At 58.5% G+C, this 19,473-nt stretch overlaps 1 protein-coding gene and 2 long non-coding RNA genes across 4 annotated transcripts; 2 read left to right on the forward strand and 1 right to left on the reverse strand.

The window, feature by feature from the left end:
- The first annotated feature begins 1,932 nt into the window (after window positions 1–1,932).
- FAM78A (family with sequence similarity 78 member A) lies at window positions 1,933–14,071 on the forward strand. Of its 2 annotated transcripts, none has more exons than XM_081594717.1 (2): window positions 1,933–2,932; window positions 13,440–14,071. In XM_081594717.1, the coding sequence occupies exons 1-2, from the start codon at window positions 2,610–2,612 to the stop codon at window positions 13,966–13,968; spliced, it is 852 nt and encodes a 283-aa protein (XP_081450843.1). In that variant the 5' UTR covers window positions 1,933–2,609; the 3' UTR covers window positions 13,969–14,071. The 2 variants fall into 2 exon arrangements, with proteins under 2 accessions (XP_081450843.1, XP_081450844.1); XM_081594718.1 differs by lacking the exon at window positions 1,933–2,932 and adding an exon at window positions 8,500–8,528.
- LOC145546792 (uncharacterized) lies at window positions 2,456–10,257 on the reverse strand. The gene is made up of 4 exons (XR_014083274.1): window positions 10,217–10,257; window positions 9,953–10,091; window positions 4,904–4,978; window positions 2,456–3,697 (listed from the first exon to the last, which is right to left on the reverse strand). It is a non-coding gene; the product is annotated as an uncharacterized LOC145546792 (long non-coding RNA).
- Window positions 14,072–14,787: 716 nt separating the features above from the next.
- Window positions 14,788–16,542, forward strand: LOC145546791 (uncharacterized). The gene is made up of 2 exons (XR_014083273.1): window positions 14,788–15,019; window positions 15,298–16,542. It is a non-coding gene; the product is annotated as an uncharacterized LOC145546791 (long non-coding RNA).
- Window positions 16,543–19,473: the final 2,931 nt, after the last annotated feature.

Genomic DNA, 19,473 nt, shown 5'->3' on the forward strand with positions numbered 1-19,473 from the left:
CCAGGGTCAAGCCCCTCTAGGACCTCTTCTGCACGTAGACCGCCTGGTCTCAGCCAGGACACCCAGCTGGGTGGGACTGGCAGGCCAGTCTTGGAAATCTCCCAGCTTTGGATTCCCTGGGCTCTGTGAAATACACACGATAAGCCTCCCATGGGGCGCTGGCTGATGGTAAATGAAATGACTAGGCTTGTCCAGTGTTGATCACAATTGGGGCCCCACAGGCCCTGACCACCTGTCGGGGTGCCTAGAGGCCCAGCACAGACAGCAACACAGGGACGTTTTTCCCTCCTCCCCCCACTCTCAACCTCCCAGCCCTGCAGCCCTGGAGCTTCCCCAGAGTCCTGCACTGTCTCCAACCAGCCAGGCCAGGGCGACGCCCACCTCCCACCCCTCCGCCTGCCCTGATCGGGGGAAAGCCCGCTGAGTTCAAAGGGCACGAGTTCAAAGCCCACCTGGACCGGAGACAGCAGCCGAACTACACTACCCAGAATTCCCGGAGCTAGCCAAAAAGGAAATGTCGTTTCTGCAAGGAGAGGCTTGGCTCCCCCAGCAGCTGCAGAGACAGCGAGGGACCGAGAGGGGGGCAAGGGGTGGGGGGAGAGGATCACCGGTCGGGGGAAGGCGGGCTGTGTGCGGGAAGCGACAGTGGAGAGCGGGGCGGGCGGCGAGGAGGAGGCGGCGCCCGCTCGCCCGCCCGCCCGCCGCCGCCGCCGCCGCCGCCGCCGCCTGCGGACCTGCACCCCCGCGGGGCCGGCGAGCGGGCGGCGGTCCCTGCGTGCGCTGCGCTCCCGGCCGGTGGCTGCGGGCGGACGCGGGGCCAGGCCGGCGCAAGGGCTGAGTTTCTGCAAAGTTTGACCTGGTTGCCTTTCCGATGCTGCAGCAGAGCGAGGCAGCGCGGGGCGCGCCAGGCGGCTGCGGCGCGGCGGCGGGGCTGAGCGGCGACAGCACGCTCAAGATGATCATAAAATAAAGCAGGCACGCGGGGTGGGGGCGAGAGAGCCCCGAGCCTCACCCCTCCGCCCCCGGCCACCCCCGACCCCCGACCCCCACCCGCCAGGCAGCCCCGAGCTAGAAGGACTTGGGGGCCGGGGGGGCGTCCCCGCCGGCCCCCAAACCCCTGTAGAGCTAAAGGACACTGCCCTGAGAAAGAGGGTGGGGGCGCCCCCAGGACGTACCCCTGGTGGGGTCGGGGGCGTCCGGAGGGCGGCAGCCTGGGCACGCGGAGCGGCCCGAGGGGCAGGTGAGTCGGCGGCGCCGCCCGGGTGGGGGCGTGCGCGCCAAAGTTCCCCGGCGGCGGCGAGCGCGCCTGACGCGCGGGGATCGGGGGCCGCTTGGGGCTGGCTAGAGGGGCACAAAAGCGGCGAGGCTGGGGCACTGCGCCCTCCGGGAGCCCGGGGACCCCCGGCTCGGGAAGGGGCGTGCGTCCGATCTGACCGGCCTGCAGGGTGGCCCAGCGCCCCCCGTGGGGGGTGGGGCCCGGAGGGAGTCTGACCAGGAAGGGGCGCCGGCGGCGAGGAGGTGGGGGCAGTGCCAGGACCCAAAAGTCCACGAGGCCCCCTGGCAGTGCCAGGCGGTGGCCTCCCCCTCCCCAACCCCGCCTCCGGGCCGCGAGGTGTCAGCGGAGATGTCACGGGCGGCGATTATTCGCTGGTGCGCGCGGTCGTGCGGCCGCCACTGACGGGGCGGGCGGGTGTGGGCGGGTGGCCGCCGCCTCCGGGGAGACCGCCCAGAGGTGCGCGGTCAGCTCCGCAGCCCCCGCGCCCCGCGCACACGCGTCGCCGCCTCGCGCGTCCCCCGCCGCAAAGTTCTGCTCAACTTTGAGGCGGGCCTTGACGCCCTGTCCCTTCCACCTCCCCTCCCAGGTCCTCGGCGGCCGCGGCGAACCAGGCGGCGGCCGGAGCACAGCCCCGGGGCCCCCCGCACGGCGGCGGCGGCGGCGGCGGGCGGCGACAGCGACAGCGGCAGGGGGACGCGGCGCGCCCGCGTGGGGGTGTCGGCCCGCGCCCGCGAGCGGGCGCGGACGGGGACCCCGCGGGCGGCCCGCGCCGGGCGCTCGTCCTCCTGGAAGCCCCCGAGCCCCTGGACCTTGGCCGACTGAACAGAAACTGCTCTCCCATTGATTCGACCGGGCCGGGCGAGCGGCCGGGCGCGTGTGCCCGAGCGCGTGCGGAAGGCAGAAGGGCAGGAAGTCGGTCTCTGGCAGCCAGGGTGGCGGCACCGCGCAGGGGACGCAGCCTTCCTTATTTATGTGTCTGCCGGCATTTGCCTTCTTTGCCCGAAGACTTCAGGGAGCCTCTCGGAGCTGCGTTCCCCGCGTGTGAGGCACGGGAAGGGCTGGATGTCTGAACAACATGCTTATCCATTAACCTCCAAACTTCCCTTTTTCTAACCCAAAGAATATCGGTGATTTTTGTTCACTGCTCGCAGAAGAAGAGAGAACCCAGGGCCCTTGAAATGCAGCAAAATCCTTCTTTATAAAGTGGCCCCGCAGTAGTGATATGCAAACCCCCTGGACTCAGTGAATCTTGTATCCTATGGATATCGGTTTTGGGATTTGAGATTGAAGAGCTGTACTGTCTGCACTGGGTCCGGCGGCCTCCATCCTGTCAATGCCCGGCTTCCCCTGGGACTGCTGGTCTTCCCTGGAGATCAGAGCGGTCCTGTGTGCCATGGGCTGCATTCAGAGCATCGGAGGCAAAGCCAGAGTCTTCCGGGAAGGCATCACGGTGATTGATGTGAAGGCCTCTATCGACCCCATCCCCACCAGCATCGATGAGTCCTCCAGCGTGGTGCTCCGCTACCGGACACCCCACTTCCGTGCCTCGGCCCAGGTGGTCATGCCGCCCATCCCCAAGAAGGAGACCTGGATAGTTGGCTGGATTCAGGCGTGCAGCCACATGGAGTTCTACAACCAGTACGGGGAGCAGGGCATGTGAGTACTGCTCAAGAGCAAGCTTCGGGGAGGGGGCTGCTGGGAGCGGGGAGCTCCGGGGGCAGGCGGGGGGCTAAAGAAGGGTCTCTCCAGGGCCGGAGGGAAGCATGAGGCAGACGTGGAAGTGCTCTCTGAGTCCTCTTCTGCCAGGCGACCTAGAGGGCTTGCCTGTTGATTCAGATCGCAGTCACAGCTCTAGGACCTTCCTTTCCACTGTCCGTGAATCCCCCGGGGTTCCCATCTCCCTCCCCGCAAGATGCCCAGGAAGCAGAGGGACACTCCACTGGTGCCTCTCTGGCAAAGCAGGCGTGCTGTCCCGGGTCACTGGAGGGGCCAGGGCTTGGCCCGGCTCAGGCCTCCGCCAGCCCATGTGGTCGTGGTGGGCACTCAGGGAAGGAGAGACCGGCCTCCACAGCCTCCAGCGTTAGCGTGCAGGGCTCTGTGTTGGGCCTGATCGCATTTTCAGAGGCACATCAGGACCTGGGGGAATGCTCTGCTCTGTTCAGGACGGAGTTTTGTTGGAGAGGGTTTTAGAAACGCGGTTTGCATTGCAGTGCAGTGTTCTTTCTCTCCAGGGCAGAAGGCCACTTTCTGTGGACCTCCATCGTGAGTGTGCAGAAGGCTCCAGGGGGCCCCTAACAGCTGAGAGGAGTCCATGAGCCTCTCCTCTCCAGCCCAGTCTCCTAGAATGTCCCCAGGATAATGTAGCGCTCGGTGTGGCCCCCTGGGATCCTGGCAGGTGCCCTGATCTTAGAGATGGTCACCCTGAGTGTGCAAAGAGCAGCGGTAGACAAAGAGGGAAGTGACTTAACTTGAAGGGCTGCCTAAGACAGGGTGATGAATGACAATAGCTGTTTCTGAGCATGAGGAGGCTTCTGAGGGCACCAGGCAGCCCCCCAACTAGACCCCTGGGAGTGGCCACGGACGCTCGCCCAAAGCCTCTCTCGGGATCCACCCCTGCAACACACCTCCCCCGTCCTGTAGCCAACTTGCCCTCGGATTTGGAACTGATTTAAGAATCCCTCCGGGGCCACCTGAAATTAGAGAGGATGGGGAGGGGACACCAAATCTTGTGGCTTCTCCACCTGTGACTCTGATGTTACAAGGGCAACAGGAGGATCATGGAAAAACTGAAAACTAGGCGTAACCATGACCGCCCCGAGAGGCACGTGGGCCATATCTGGACACTCATCGCTCCCCACTGCCTACCTGACATCTATGCTCCACGTCTGACCCTCCAAGTGGTTATTAAACCAGGTGGGGTTGGGGGGGGGGGGTGGTTGCTGACTTTCCATCCCAAGAAGGGAAACGTGCTTCTTAGTTACTTGATGTGGACCTTCCCTAAGAAGTCTTAAGCCTGAAATATTCTCAGGCTTTGCAAGGCATCTGGGACAATTGGCAAGACACAAAGGTTTTTCTAGGCTTTTAGGCTAAGCTTGTTTTCTTCCCGAGAAAGAATAGGGAAGTCAGAGGGTCCTTCTGAAGTTGGAAAGTTCCGTCCTCCTGCAAGCGCCAGGAAGAGGAAAGTTGGGGAGGGTTGAAGGGACTGAGTTTTGCGGAGATGGACATGCTGTGTGGTGGGGAGGGAGCAGGCCTGGCCCGGAGCCTCTGTTTCCCCACCGGTGAGTCTTCAAGGCCTTGGGCTACCTCTGGTGGCTCCAGGTCCGTTCGGGCACTACGGCTGGAGGCAGGCCTGCATTAGGAGACCTGAGCTGACCTTTCTTTGTCTGTGCCAGTCCTTGGTTCCTGGTTAGAGGAACTGAGTGCACACCTAGACTGCAGTCAAGCAGACCTGGGCGCCAGTCCAGGCTCTGTCACTTTCCAGGGTGTGACCTTAGCCACTCTGACCCTCAGTTTCCTTGTCTGCAAATCGGGGCCAGTCATAGGCCTTGCAGCATGGGCTTATTGAATTACAGGAGATGACATTGGTCAAGCTGTCGGCCCTGTGCCAAGCCCATGGTAAATACTCACTGCAAGTGACTGTTGTCTTTAATGCTGTTGTTACTGTGATGATCCTTCTGTCAGATGGGGAATGTGTGATGAGACCTGTAAAAAGAATTGTGGCTGAATTCGGACAGATGTAAATTACTCCTTGTGTTGAATTTTCTCCCCAGTCCAGGTCTTCCTGTTTCACACAGAGCCCATTCCCTGATTTAAGAATTTAACAGTTAACAGTGTAAGTCACGTGTGATTTGAGTTTTCAAGTGGTTGAAGGCTGTTTTCCTTGTTCTGTATGTGTTTCATTTTGTTCTCTCCCCTTCTCGGAACATGCCTCAGCGCAGGGACCCCTGTGTCCCAGAGACCTCCTTCTCCAGGGTCCACTGAGCTCCCAGTGGAGATGGGACCAGCCCCAGAGAAAGGGCAGAGTTGGAGGATCCCTGGAGGGGCAGGAGGGACTAGCCATTAATGAGTTCAGTCTCTAGGGTCAGGATGACCCCCAGTGCTGGCTCCGGGGCCTCAGCAAGTTGCCTCTTGGAGGTTAGGTTTTGCCATCTGTGGACGGGGAGTCAGAAGTGCCCGCAGGCTCCTGGGAGGATTCGAGGAGAGGACAGCTGTAGGTGACTGCCCTGTGGCTGAAATGCACAGTTGGAAACTGCTTGGTTATTAATCAACAAAATTGTATTAAGAAACTGCATTACCAAGTAGCATGGTTCCTCTGGCCGGTGGGGAGGCTCTGGCCTCCAGAAAAAGCCTGAACAGCTGTGCCTGCTTGAATGCCAATGGAAGCATTTTTTTTTTTTTTTTTTTGCTACGCAGCATGTGGGATCTTCGTTCCCCAACCAGGGATTGAACCCACGCCCCTTGTATTGGAAGCTCAGAGTCTTAAGCACTGGACTGCCATGGAAGTCCCAGATGGAAGCAATTTGATGGGATGAAAAGACTCTTCCCATCTTCCCTATCTGAAACCTCCTGTGATAACGAGGCTTCTTCACTTTTTTAAACCCCGTTGACGTGAAGGAAAGTCAGAGGTGGTGAGAGGTGGCGTGACCATTGGCCTCCGGCTGCGCGGAGCTGTCCCTTAACTTTGCTGGGAATGGGGCTGTCCTGTGCATTGCAGGATATTCAGCAGTGTCCCTGGTCTCTACCCACTCAATACCAGTAGCCTCCCTCCCCCCGCCCCAACAGCCAAAAATGTCTCCAGACACTGCCCGATGTCCCCAGGAGGGGTGAAAAGTCACCCCTGATTGAGAACTGCTGGGCTAGATCCAGGCAATTTGAAGCCTTAAAATGAAGCCCCCCTGGGCTTTAAAGGCCTTGGGAGGGGACGGCCCGTGGCAAAGGTTAGGTTAGGGTTTCTGTTCTTGTATTGAAAATATTAATTCCAAATACTTAACCAAAACCCATAATACCCCCAAACATTATCCCTGCTTGAAATTAATCTCTAATCCAGGAGGAGAACCCTTTTGAATGACATTGTGGGTTGGAAATGTTTGCAGTGGAACAATGCCACAGGCCAAACCCCAGTAATGCCCTGGCTTAAAGATGAGAGCTAGAAAATGGTGAGTTTCCTGTGCCAGCTTGAGAGGATTCTATATCGTTTGGGGTTCAGCCCACATTGCTTTAAAAGCTACCCCCCCCCCAAAAAAAACTGTTGGAGACGCCTGCCTCCACAGCCCCATCCTCCGCAATCCTCAGCCGCCACCTGTCAGCTGGCACAGTCTTCCAAGTGACAAGTCCCAATTTCTCCCGTGTGTGGGACGCTTCATGTTATCCCTAATTTGCCCTCTGCTGGAGCCCCCAGTGAATCTGGCCCACGGCCAAAGTCAAAGTCAAGGCCAAGGACGGCTCTGGCTCCAGGTTTTGCCAAAGGGCAGGCTTGGGGTGAGGGGAGAACAGCTCAAGAGATGGGGGGTCTCTCTGGATTAACAATGCCCCCTGCCCATGCCCTTGTCCAGCAGGGCATGGCCCACCCAGCCCCACCATCCACAGGTGTGGCAAGCTTGGGCCAGGTTCCCAACCTTTATGAGCCTCACTGTTCCCATCTGTGAAATGGGGTTGTTGAGGGACTAAATGAGATAGTGCCTGATGAGGACTCGGCACAGTGCCTGCGTATACAGAACACTGCTTGCATAGTTGCTATCCCTACCATAACTAGCAATCATTCAACATCAATTACACAGCGCCCGGCAAGGAATCAGCACAAATTGCGGGGCTAGAGTCGTTGCTCTTGGTCTTCTTTTGGGTTGGGTTTCCCATACCCACCTACAGCATGGGAATCTCTGGTGATGAGACCTCTCAGGGTTTTTGTAGCCGGACCTGCAGTGACTTGAACTGTCACAGGATGACGAGGCCAGTGGGAAAGGGCCGGGCTGGGGTAGAGGGGCCTCTGCCCGGCTCCCCAGTCTCTCTCTGGTCTCCCAAGGACTCCACGAGGTCCTCACTTATGTTGAGGCTGGGGCCACTGAGACCCGAGGCCACTTGCCCGAGGAGGCTTGCTCTGCTCCAGCGGGCATGGGGCTGGGTCAGGAGGCATGGCCTGGTGACCACGTGGCCTCTTCCTGAGGCCTGGGCCTGCCCGGGGGGCCGGGCAGAACAATTGGGGACTGTACTTCCTCTCTGCGCCCGGAAGGCAGCCTCCCCCATCTGCGGGGCCTTGGTGGAGGCCAGAGAGGGAAGTCCTCATTTCCAGGCTTTGGGGTGGAAGGAAGTTGAGGGCGGGGGTACTGCCCAGCCCCAGAAGAACTGCCCCTGGACCAGCCCTCGCCTGGTGATCATGCCCACCCTCACCTTCCGAGGGCCGAAAACAAAAGCTGGTGTCTCCCAGGCCATGCGGGGAGGCACTGGCCGCCGCCATGATCAGGAGAGTGGCAAATGAAACGGGGAGATGCTTTTTTTTTTCCCGCTGATAGGATCTGGGTTAAAAATGGAAAGGGTCAGTGATGCCTGGCATGGGGGGACAATGTGGGCAGCTTCTGGAAGATGAGCTTTCAGAATTTCAAGTAGTTGGGACCTTCAACTCTGCCATTGTATTGGGCTGGCCAAAAAGTTCATTCAGGTTTTTCGTGTTCCAGTGGCTCAGAAAGGAAAGTATCTGCCTGCAATGCAGGAGACCTGGGCTCGATTCCTTGGTTGGGAAGATCCCCTGGAGAAGGAAATGGCAACCCACTCCAGTATTCTTGCCCGGAGCATCCTATGGACAGAGGAGCCTGGCGGGCTACAGTCCATGGGGTCGCTGAGAGTCGGAAACGACTGAGCAACTAACCACACACAAACACAAAGACCTGAACGAACTTTTTGGCCAACCCAGTAGTTCTGCCGTCTGTCTTCACAGAAGCTGAGCCCCTGGCCTGGTGCCTGGCAGGTAGTAAGCGCATGAAAAAAGTCTACTGAACAAATGAATCAATGAATACATGAATGCAAGGAGTGGGGCAGGTTGTGTGTGGGGGCAGAAACTCCAGCTCTGGCCATCGTGGAAGAGAGCCATGAACACCCCAAGTGTCCTGTCTCCAGGGCAGAGTATGGCCAGGCTGCTGCATAGGACGAGGAGGGCTCGAATCAAGATTCTATATCATGTGATCATCGCTAAAAGCTGAACATATACTGCATATGTGCAGGGAGAAAGCTTTAGAAGGATGTTTACCGAGAGTGGGATGTGGTGAGTAAAACCCTGGCGAGGGAGGGGGAGGCCCGGAAGGCAAGACTCTCGTTTCTCACTTTATGTACTTCTCTATGGCTTGCTTTTTAAAAACAAAACAAAAACACAGCTTTTGTAACTGAAAACTAAAACAGGTACAGTTTGGCCCTTCCCGCCTCGTGGCAGGCCCTGGGACTGTGGCCTGGGCACAGAGGGAAGGGTGAGGTGGAAGGAAACAGTGGTCACAGGAGGGTCACACCTCTGGCCTCTGGGCACCTCTGGTTTCCTTCATTCTCTACCCACAGGCCTTCGAGCAGAGCCAGCTTCGGGCTGGTGGCTGGGCCTGGGGCCACAGGGTGACCCTCCCCAGCCTCTGCGGGCACCCTTTGGCACAGCCTCAACCGCTTCTCTGGCCTGCAGGGAAGGCCTTTGGTAACCCCTTCAGACTCACTCCCCGTCAGTTGTACTGCTCGGAGCGCGCGCGTGTGTGTGTGTGCGTGCATGCACGCACCCGGGGGCCCTTGGCTTCGCCTACATCTGACTTTCAGGGCCGTGGGGAGGGGGGTCGTGGCAGATTTAACGGGTTTGGAGGGAGGGAGCGTGCCATCCGATCTGTGTTTTTAAAGATTGCTCGTGCTTCCGGGAGGAGAGCCTGACAGATGGCAGGAGGAGAGCTGGGAGAGGTTGAGGGTCGTGGCCAGGGGTGAGGCTGGGGTAGGGGGCAGTCTGGAAGTGAGAAGCGGGGAGTCAGCGATGGATTCGGGTGTCCAGAGGGTGCAGGGCCCCCGACATCGCCAATGACCGGGTCCCCACAGCGGCGCGGCCAGCGCCCATGGCGGGTCCCTGCAGACGTTTGTTGAGTGGCCGGTGGATGGCACTGCAGAAGGAACGGGGGTCGAGGTGAACTCAGGAGTCTGGCTCAGACGTGCTGCCAGCGGGCCCCAGAAAGCATCTGCGGTCCGGCTTGAAGCCTGGACTTGCCTGCTGTCCTCTGCTTTCCCACACCTCCGGGATGAGGGCGGGAGAGTGACGGAAGCGGGCCAGTTTCCTGGGCGTGGGCACAGCGAGGTCCTGTGCTCTGAAGGGCCCCCTGGCCTGATGCCAGGCTCCACTGTCACCACATGACAGTTCTTACCTTTTGCACAACTTTTGCACTTCGCGCTGGTCCCACACATCCTGTGGCCACTGTCGCCCTGAAGACCAGTGTAGGCTGGTGAGCAAAGGCGGGGAGGACGCGGGGGAGACCATGTCCCCTGCTCCCCTGTGGGAGGCCTGACAGGACCTACCCTGAGGTCTGGACAGGAGGCGCTGGGGCAGAGATGGGCGGTTGCTTGTGTTCACAAATCCCCCTCCTCCACCTAGATCTGGTGGAGGCTGGGCATCCGTGTGGACCCGAGAGCCTTGCCCAGACCTTTCAGTGACATGTGTAGCTGTACTGTCCTCACCTTGCAAACCAGAAGGCTCAGGCTGTGCAGGGAGTGGAAAACCGAGGGTCTGCCTTGAAGCCCGAGGTCCCTGCAGAACAAACAGGAAGTCTTCGAGGCAGGAACTGTATGGAATTATTCCTTTCAGAGCCCGGATAATCTGGAAACATAAGTGAGGTCAGAAGGCCTCAGGTCACATCGGGGCTGGCAAATCCATTAGTGTGGGAGGCACGCCTCCCTCAGATGTTCTCCGGGAGTTTCCACGTTTTGCTGTTTATCACGTACCAGGTAGTATGTGTCGACAGGTTTAATCATCACAGAAACCTGGAAGGTGGGTGTGATTACCACGGTGGACCGGCGTGGAACTGACATCTGTGACTTGACCAGAGCTGGTAGCCGGAGAGATACTGGCCCCGGGCTGGCCCACATCCTTCAGCTACCGTGCCCTTACCCACGCCCCCTTGTACCGCCTCGACTCGGAGACTGGACTGAGGGGACCAGAGCTAGCTCAGCTGGCCTGCGATGATGTGAAAACAGACGCCTTTGGCCCTGGTTCTGAGTAATACTCCACGTGAGACACGGCTGTCTGGCTCACAGGGACCGTCACCCGTCTGTGACCGAGCCAGCGCCTAGGCATTGGGGGCGGCTGGTAGGGGAAAGGGAACCTGAAGCTTTGGGGTCAGAGGCTGAGACACAGAGAGAGGGGGGCTATGGGGGTACCAAGCCCCACCCCCCCAAACAAGCCAGCTCTAAGGAAGCGGAAGGGGGCCTTTGGCGAGATGGCTTTCTGCCTTAAAAAAAAACAACAAAAAAGCAATTTTTAAGAGCAAGTGAAACACCATGAGCGGGTGGAGTGGGTGCCTTCCGCCCCAGGAGGCTGGATGCAGGTGGGACACGGGCTGCTGAGAAATTCAGGACAGGACCCTGCCCCCCTTCTCTGCTCCATGGCGGCCATCCCCCTGGGACAGCTGAATCTCCAGGTTCACGACTCTGACCTCCTCCCTTGGAGTCTGATGAGCTCAGGGCCCCGGGGCTGGAGATGGCCTATGAGACAGGTGTTACACTAATTTGTGACCTTTTTAATGAAATAAACAGAAAAATTAGCAAAATCGCATTCCTAATTATCCCTCCAGTAGTGACATTTACTAACTGCTAACATTAAATGATGCATCTCAGGAATGCATTTTTAATTATGATTAAGTTATACATGGGCTTCCCTGGTGGGTCAGTGGTAAAGAATCTGCCCGCCAATGCAGGAGATGCAGCTTTGATCCCTGTGTCGGGAAGATCCCCTGGAGGAGGAAATGGCAACCCACTCCAGTATTCTTGCCTGGAAATTCCCATGGACAGAGGAGCCTGGAGGGCTGCAGTCCATGGCATCACAGAGAATCAGACATGACTGAGTGACTAAACAACAGCAAAGATATACATAAAATTTATCATCTTAACCATTTTTAAGTTCAGTGGTATTAAAAACACCCAGACTGTTGTGTGTCTATTTCCAGAAATTTTTCATCTTCCCCAACTGAGATTGCACCCATGGGACCCTGGCTGCCCATGCCCCTCCCCCAGCCCCCGGCAACCACATCCTGCTTTCTGTCTCTATGAATCTGAGTCCTCGAGGGACCTCACATATGTGGAATCACACAGTCTTTGTCCTTGTGTGTCTGACTTATTTCACTTCGCAAAATGTCTTCAAGGTTCATCCATGTTGTAGCACATGCTGGAACGTCCTTTTTCAGGGTGAATAATATTCCATTGCAATGGACAGACCACTTTGTCCATCGTCCAGGGATGGACACTCGGGTTGTTTCCACATTTTGGAGCAGTGAACACATACTGTGAACAGTGCTGCCATGAACAAAAATGCATTTTGTAATATATATTCTGGAGAGAACTGCTGGGGTACACAGGTGTGCAGAATTCTGGGGGCAAAGCGTCCTGAGCTTTGGTGGGGCAGATGCCCAGGTCTCACTGCTCAGCTGAATCACCTGGGGAAAAAGACCCCTGCCCCCAACTTCCCTTACTTGATGTGCCTAGTGTGGTGGAGGTGACTGTTGACGAGTCTCTAAGGGGTGGGTTCCCCGGATGCTGCTGTCCAGCCCCACGTGTCCTCAGAGTGACTTGGGACAGCCCAGTGCCCTCTTCTGCCTGAGAGCTATTATTATAGCAACAACCATGGCGACAACAGTGCTAGCAGACACCAGTCACTGGCCTTTGTCCTGTGCCCTGCCCTGGGCTGGCATGTTCCTGCCTGAATCCTTCCATGACCCCAGGTGGGACAAGGTGATGAGTCTGGGGCCCAGGGGGTGCAGGGACTTTGCTCAGGGTGTCACACCAGTGAGAGGGTGGCTGAGACTTTGAGCAAGGCCAATAGGTTTCCTGAGTCCAAACTCCAGACAGCCCAGCCGCCTTCTTCCACCCCAGGAAGACTGAGCCCCCTGAAAGCAAGACGGGCTGACTGAGTACTGCTGGTACTCAGCCGGGCCTGAAGCTGCAAGAGCAGGTTCCCAGGCAGCTGCAGCAAGGCCAGGAGACATCGATTGTATAGCTGGCCTGGAGGCAGGGACTGAGTGTGGTGTTTTGAGATGGGCTGGTTAGGTTTTCTTGGTTCTGCTGCTCCAAAGACAGGGGCCGGCTGGGCAGGAGCAATTCAGGCCGTACTGTGCTTCCTTTTCTAGGCAGGCATGAGCAGAAAGAACCTACCTATGATGCTGGCCATGCTGGGCAGGGGCCAGGGAGCCCAGACCCACACGTGGTGGAGGAGACGTGGAGGAGAGGCAACAGAGTCTGAGCGAGGGCTCCGGGCACTGATTCCTGTGCCTCTGGCCCAGGTGCTAACACCGAAGCTCAGAGAGCGCAGGCATTTGACCTAGGTCACATGCTGGTCAATGGAGGGACTGGAATCACTCTAAGATGTGCCGACCTCACGGCCCCTGGGCCTTGAAGCTTCCTGTCAGCCCCTAAAGCAAGAGAAAGAAACTCCCTGCCCCCTGCACTCCCATGCAGGGCGCCCTGATGTGCTGTGTGTCCAGGAGAGTCCCCCGACCCCCAGCCCCTCGTGGTCAGCGGCCTCTGCCCTCACTGAAATCACAGGGCTGCATGTGGCTGTTCCACCAGCCACTGGGACCTGGTGTTGGGGGGCACAGCGCATGTCAGGGCTCCCCATTACTGTGCACTGCCCCCAGGCCCCTCCCTGGGACACATCCCTTCAAGGCCAGGGGCAGCCAGGACTTCCCAAAGTCCAGCTCCGTTTAGAGTGGTTTCCAGGGAGAGACCAATCTGAGATGATGCAAGAGAACAGGATGTGGCTTTTGAGGGGGGGTTGCCAGGTCTAGGGGAGCCCCAATTCCCCGACCTGATGCTGGATAGTCTGTTTCCTGTCGGCCACCCCCCGCAGAGGTGAGCCCCCCCGTCCCCCCCCCACCCCCGCCGCAGGACAAAGGGATGCAGACCAGCCTGTGGCTGGCTGGCTGGCTGGTGACGTAAACTGCCTTCCCGTCCTCAGGTCCAGCTGGGAGCTCCCGGACCTCCAGGAAGGCAAGATCGAGGCCATCAGCGACTCGGACGGGGTGAACTACCCATGGTACGGCAACACTACGGAGACCTGCACCATCGTGGGCCCCACCAAGAGAAACTCCAAGTTCATCATCAGCATGAACGATAACTTCTACCCCAGCGTCACGTGGGCCGTGCCCGTCAGCGAGAGCAACGTGGCCAAACTGACCAACATCTACCGGGACCAGAGCTTCATCACATGGCTGGTGGCCACCAACACCTCGACCAACGACATGATCATCCTGCAGACCCTGCACTGGCGCATGCAGCTGAGTATCGAGGTGAACCCCACCCGGCCCCTGGGCCAGCGTGCCCGGCTCCGAGAGCCCATTGCCCAGGACCAGCCCAAAATCCTAAGCAAGAACGAGCCCATCCCGCCCAGCGCCCTGGTCAAGCCCAACGCCAACGACGCTCAGGTCCTCATGTGGCGGCCCAAGTTCGGGCAGCCTCTGGTGGTGATCCCGCCCAAGCACCGGTAGCGGCCGGGGCGCCCGCGGGGCGACCCCCGGATGAGGACACCGCTAGAACAACCCCCCACAAAGACTCTGCGCTCGGTCAGCGAAATACAACCTTTCTACCTTCTCCGGAGGGGCGGATCTCACTGTGCGCATGCCCCTGGGATGGCCCCACCCCACCCCGCCCCCGCCCTTCTGGAACCTGCTTTCCTGCGGGGAGCGGGGAGACCCAGGCGGGACCGACCACCCCCACGTGCACCCTCAGTGGCAGCCTGGGTCTCCTTTCCTCTCCTCGCAAGTTCAGTCATTCATTTGGAACAGACGCCCTGAAACAACTGCTTTTTCTGTTTTTTTTTTTTTTTTTTTAAACGCCTCTTTACGAGGTTCAGGGTCTGAGGAGGAGCTGCTGATGAGCCTGGTGGGTGCGGCCGGCCCCTCCAGGGGAAAGACCCCCCCCTCCCCTCGTCCTCCGTCACGCGGCCTTATGTAGACTTGCTTTGCCAAACTTTTGCCTTAAGCTGATTTTAAAGGAAAAAAAAACCCGGAACAAAGAAAGCAGGATCTCTTTTCTATTGGACTTTGTATCTTCTGCCAGAGGCGAGGGAGGAGGGGATGGGGAAAGAGAGAGACGCCCCGAGCCCCTCCTCCTGGGTATTGCCCAGGCCGTCGAGGGTACCAAGGTAGATCTAAAACCAGCTGCTCAATCTTTCGTTTTAGCTGAGCCGAAACCACAGACAGATTCTGCCCGCAAAGTCCCTTCTCTCTGCCCCAGGTAGAACCCCATCCCCGACCCCATACCTGCAGAGAGGGCTGAGCTCGGGCCCAGGGTAGACCTGCCGGGGCGGGGGGGGGGGGGGGGGCGCCCCACCTCTCTCCTCTGCAGCCAGAACTTGCCTTGGGTGGGGCTGGGAGGAGAGAGGGCAGGTCCTGTGAGTTGCAGGTAAGAACCCAGGGAATTACCAGCATCTTGGTCCTTAGATGGGTCTGTTGGCACATCTCAGCTTTTCTCTTTCCATCCACACTGGTCCCCGATGCCTGGAGGGGGCCAGCCACCCTACCCAGCTGTAGTTCAGAGGTAAGAGGGCCTGCACCTCCCTGCAGCATCTTCTCAGGGGACGCCCCTCCCAGGTACTCTGGGGGAGGGCTGCAGACAGGCTCTGGGCACTGTGGTGCTGGAGGTGGGGGCACCCACAGATGGGCATTCCTGGGCCTGGGAAGGCATAAGGCAGACCCCTGCTGCCTGTCCTCACAGAAGGGAACGAGGGCCCCCCCAGCTGGGGGATGGAAGTGGGCCTGGGCCCTCTGGAGCCCCAGGACCTGGTTCTGAGTGACGCCAAGCTTTTTTTTTTTTAGCAATGTCTGCTGCTTGCAGGAGCTGAGGGGACACCCAGCTGAAGCCCCCTTCCTCCAAGCTTGCCAGACCCACAGCGACGTCACCTGGGTCCCCTCATTCAAACGGATCATAGTCAAGCACAGAAAACTGTCCTATGAGGGAAATAAGGCATTTCTGCTACAGATGAGCCACTTGGAGGAGCCCCAGTGACTGTGGGAGGCCATGGGTCACTGAGTCCTCGTTATGCTCCTTTATCCGTGGGATATTGCGTTTATTCAAGGGGTGCTTACTGTCCAGCCATCTCCTGAGCCCGCTCCCGATGGGAGGCAGGCCGCTCTCCTGGAACCACTGGACGGGGGAGAACTTGGTGTGGCCGGCGGCCCACCTGGTGCTCGGGGAGCCCTGTCAGGCCCCCGGGGTTGGGGGTGGGGTGGAGGGAAACGGCCAGCTTCCCTTGGTGTGTTTGGAGGGAGGCCTGCCACCCAGAGAGGCCACAGCCACCAGCGAGGGGGATCCGAGGCCCCCGCCCAGGGACAAGCTGTGGAGGGGCCGGGGTGGTGAAGTCTGGCTGCCATGGATGGGACCTGGCCTCTAGGCGGCAAGGCCCTTCTCTGCACTCAGGTCTTTCTTGCACTAAAAAGGAGGGAGGGCTCTGGGTGAGGGGTCAGGAACCGGAGTGCTGCTTCTGGGCTGGGCCATCGCTGAGGAGTTCTGCCTGGGGAAAGGGTGGTCCTGAGCTGTTCGGGGGCAGAGGCTCCCAAGCCCACTCCCCCTGAGAGGGAGCAGGGCCCTCTCGGAGGCCATCGCTGCTCCGGCTGTCTCCACCCGGGCCTACTGCATGCCTGGGCCCCCAGTCAGCTTGCTGCCTGGCTCACTCCCCACCCCATCCTCTACCCCTCGCCCCTTTCTCTCTACCCCTCCCAGCCTTTCTAAAGACACGGCTGGGAAGACCCGGGGGAGGCTGGAGGTCTGGCTAAGGATGCTCGACTTAGCCTGGGTCTGGTCCCTCAGCCTGTCGGGTCAGGAGCACAGACCCAGGCTTCTCACCTGGGCTGCCCCCCATCCCTCCGGTGTCCCCACTCCCCGGCGTGGACACACTCCTTCAGCAATAAGGACCGTCCGCGCTCGTGGAGAGTACTGTGAAAGCAAACCAGTGCACTTACCAGGAGGCACAAGACTCTTGAAAAAAAAAAAAATGTACCGTGAACCTTTTTAAAACAACAGCAACAAATACTCACAAAGAGAAATAAAATGTAATTTTAAAGTAGGCCTGGCTAGGATCTGGATGTTTCTGAAGTGGTGGGTTTATTGGCAAGGGGGCAGGGTGGTGGTGATGGCTCTATTTCCAGCCTAGGAGGTGAATGTATTTGGGGGTGGGTATATGGCTGGGGCCTGGGGGTTCTGGTGCTAAGGGCTTGGAACGAGAACCCAGGAGGAGGCAAGTCACTTTGCCGTCCACAGCCCTGGGACCTTGGTTCCCCACCCATAGCACCCCCGGGTTGGGGCAGGAGACTGGATATGGAGCTAGGACTTGGGGGCAGCTTGGTTTTCTGGCAAACAGTGGAAGCTGTGTGACAGGGGGTTAGTGTGTGGACTGGGTCCTTACCCACAGATTTGCAAACCCATCTTCACGTGGAGACGCAGCTGCTAAGCCAAGGTCAACTAAGGTCAACCCTGCACCCTGCCCACACTTGCAGCTGCTGAAGGGCTGTGTGGGGCCAGAACACCGATTCTAAATACCGTCTTCTATCAGAACTTTCTTATGGAAGGATGGGAGCTGGGACGGCCCAGAGGTCCTGAAGTGGGTGTGGGCTCTACAGGTGGGCCATGGACTCAAGGTCATTGTTGAGAGTCTGGGCAAGACTCACAACAAGACTGAGCCCCTCTGACCCCACTTACCGCGCATGGAAGATGGGGTGCTCTGAGTAGCCACCCCCTGGCTGACGTGGTGAGAACACCCCATTTCACTTGGGTTCTGAGTGTTACTGAACCCTCAGGTGTTTTCTTGGTCCCCATTTCACAGATGGGGAAACTGAGGGAGAACGCAAGTGGATAAGCTGCCCAAGAGCATCTGGGAAGAAGCAGAGCCAGAATCTGAACGCCATCCCAAACCTTCCGCTGTGTGCTCTCAACCTCAGTGCGTCAACATGGGGCACACAGTTGGTGCCCAGTAATGGCGCCTATTAATAACAAGGCCCGCCAAGGGACTTCCCTGGCGGTGCAGTGGTTGGGACTCCACCCTTCCACTGCAGGGGCACGGGTTCGATCTCTGGTCAGGGAACTAAGGTCCTGCTGGCTGCACGGGGCAGCCAAAAATTAAAAACAAAACAGAAACAAAGAAAACAATAAGAAGGCCCCCCTGCTTGTGGCTCAGTCCATCTTAGGTTCCCCAGGCAGGAAATTCCTTCCTCCCCCAACAGGAAGTCCTTGTGTGCGGTGAGCCCACTGGGTCCCTGCCTGGGAGGGGCCGCCAGGTCAGCAGGCTGCAGAGATCCCGGGGCCCCATTCACGGTGGTCGTTGGTTTGGTGTCTTCCTGGGCTTCCCGCATTGCAGCATCCCAACGCCACTCTGCATCCTGTCTCTGGGGTCTGAAACACCAGAGCAGGAAATTGCATAATGGGCCTGGCCACCCTCCACCCAGATGGCTTATGGGTGGTGCAGTTTGCTGTTGTGGTTTGGCTTTCGACCTTAGAGTCAGCTCCTGCGCTCTGCCCATGAGACTGTGGCGTGCATGTGTGTTTGCTTGGACGTGTGTGAATGTATGTGTGTGCGCGTATGAACAGACAATGAGGTGTGGCCCTGGCTCCTGGCAGGAGGAAGCCGGGCTGGACCCCATCAGGGTCTGCAGTTGCTTGGGCTTTTGAATCTGCACGCTGACATGCGAGGATGCTCAGATGGCTGCCTGCATTTGGGGGTGACATTTGGGAGGGGATTCTGCAGGGGGAGCGCTTAGGAGCAAAATGGATTCCAAGTGGCATTTTGTCACTCGGTGGAAGCCTCCGGCCTCTCAGGCTGATAGCAGGTTAAATTTAGAAGCCCCAGACTGGGGTGAGACACAGACACCAGGCTCCCGCCGGCTGCTGAAGCATTCCACCCGCCAGGAGCCAAGGCGTGGAGAGTCGGCTGTCTGGACCGCACCAGGACCACCTGCCCCAAGACACCAGGGAGGAGCAGGTGCCCCGGGCCCGCACACCCAGCCTGCCTTCCACCTCTAAAGTCACTTCTGGGTCCAGCCAAGCCTCTGCTCTGGACAGAGTCCCTCTAGTTTGGGCCCTGAGGCCTAGAAAAAAGAAAGAGAAGTCGCTCAGTCGTGTTCAACTCTTTTCAACCCTATGGACTGTAGCCTACCAGGCTCCTCCATCCATGGGATTTTCTAGGCAAGAGTACTGGAGTGGGTTGCCATGCCCTCCTCCAGGGAATCTTCCCGACCCAGGGATCGAACCCAGGTCTCCCCCACTGCAGGCAGATGCTTTACCGTCTGAGCCACCAGGGTTTCCCTTGTGGCTCAGCTGAGGCCTAGAGGAAACTCCATTTGGGTCCAAGAGGGAGACAGCTTTTTGTCAACTGCAGAAAGCTAGAGGCTGCTGGTACTCTCAAGCCCCTGGACATTTCTAATGGCCCATGTACTCGCTCTCCCCTCGGCCTTGAGTGGTCTCTTGGTCCTTATCTATCTTGCCTGAATGGCCCCAAGGAGACTGTTTCTCTCCTGGTTGGGATCTGGGCCCTCAATTAAGGCAAATGTCGTAGGTATGGACCTCAGTGCACACACACTGTCCACCAAGGATCCATCCGAATCATCAACAGAACAAAATCCCGCTAAGACGGTTGGCATCTGAAGAGTGAACGCTTGGTCTGTCACCACCCCTTCCCATCCCTGTCATTGTGGTTCGGTCACTAAGTCGTGTTCGACTGTGAGACCGCCAGACTCCCCTGTCCATGGGATTCTCCAGGCAAGAGTACTGCAGTGAGTTGCCGTGCCTTCTCCAGGGGATTCCCCACCCAGGGATGGAATCTGTGTCTCCTGAATTGGGAGGCAGATTCTTTACTGCTGAACCACCTGGGAAGCCCCTTCCTGTCCCTATACATCATCAAATGGTGTTCTTCCTCTTCTATAGATGAGGAAACTGACCCTCCAAAAGGGCTGAGGGCCTTGCTGAAGTTCCCTCAGCTGGGAAGTCACGGAGCTGGGCTGCTT

This window comes from Giraffa tippelskirchi, chromosome 4 (genome assembly GCF_054371585.1).
Source record: "Giraffa tippelskirchi isolate mGirTip1 chromosome 4, T2T-mGirTip1v1.2.pri, whole genome shotgun sequence".
Lineage (NCBI taxonomy): Eukaryota > Metazoa > Chordata > Mammalia > Artiodactyla > Giraffidae > Giraffa > Giraffa tippelskirchi.

What these genes read in the sequence shown, in the direction of transcription:
- FAM78A (XM_081594717.1), top strand. Translation starts at nt 2,610, where the DNA reads ATGCCCGGCTTCCCCTGGGACTGCTGGTCTTCCCTGGAGATCAGAGCG. An exon ending in CAGTACGGGGAGCAGGGCAT is followed by an intron (nt 2,933 to 13,439) that starts GTGAGTACTGCT and finishes TCCCGTCCTCAG; the next exon opens with GTCCAGCTGGGAGCTCCCGG.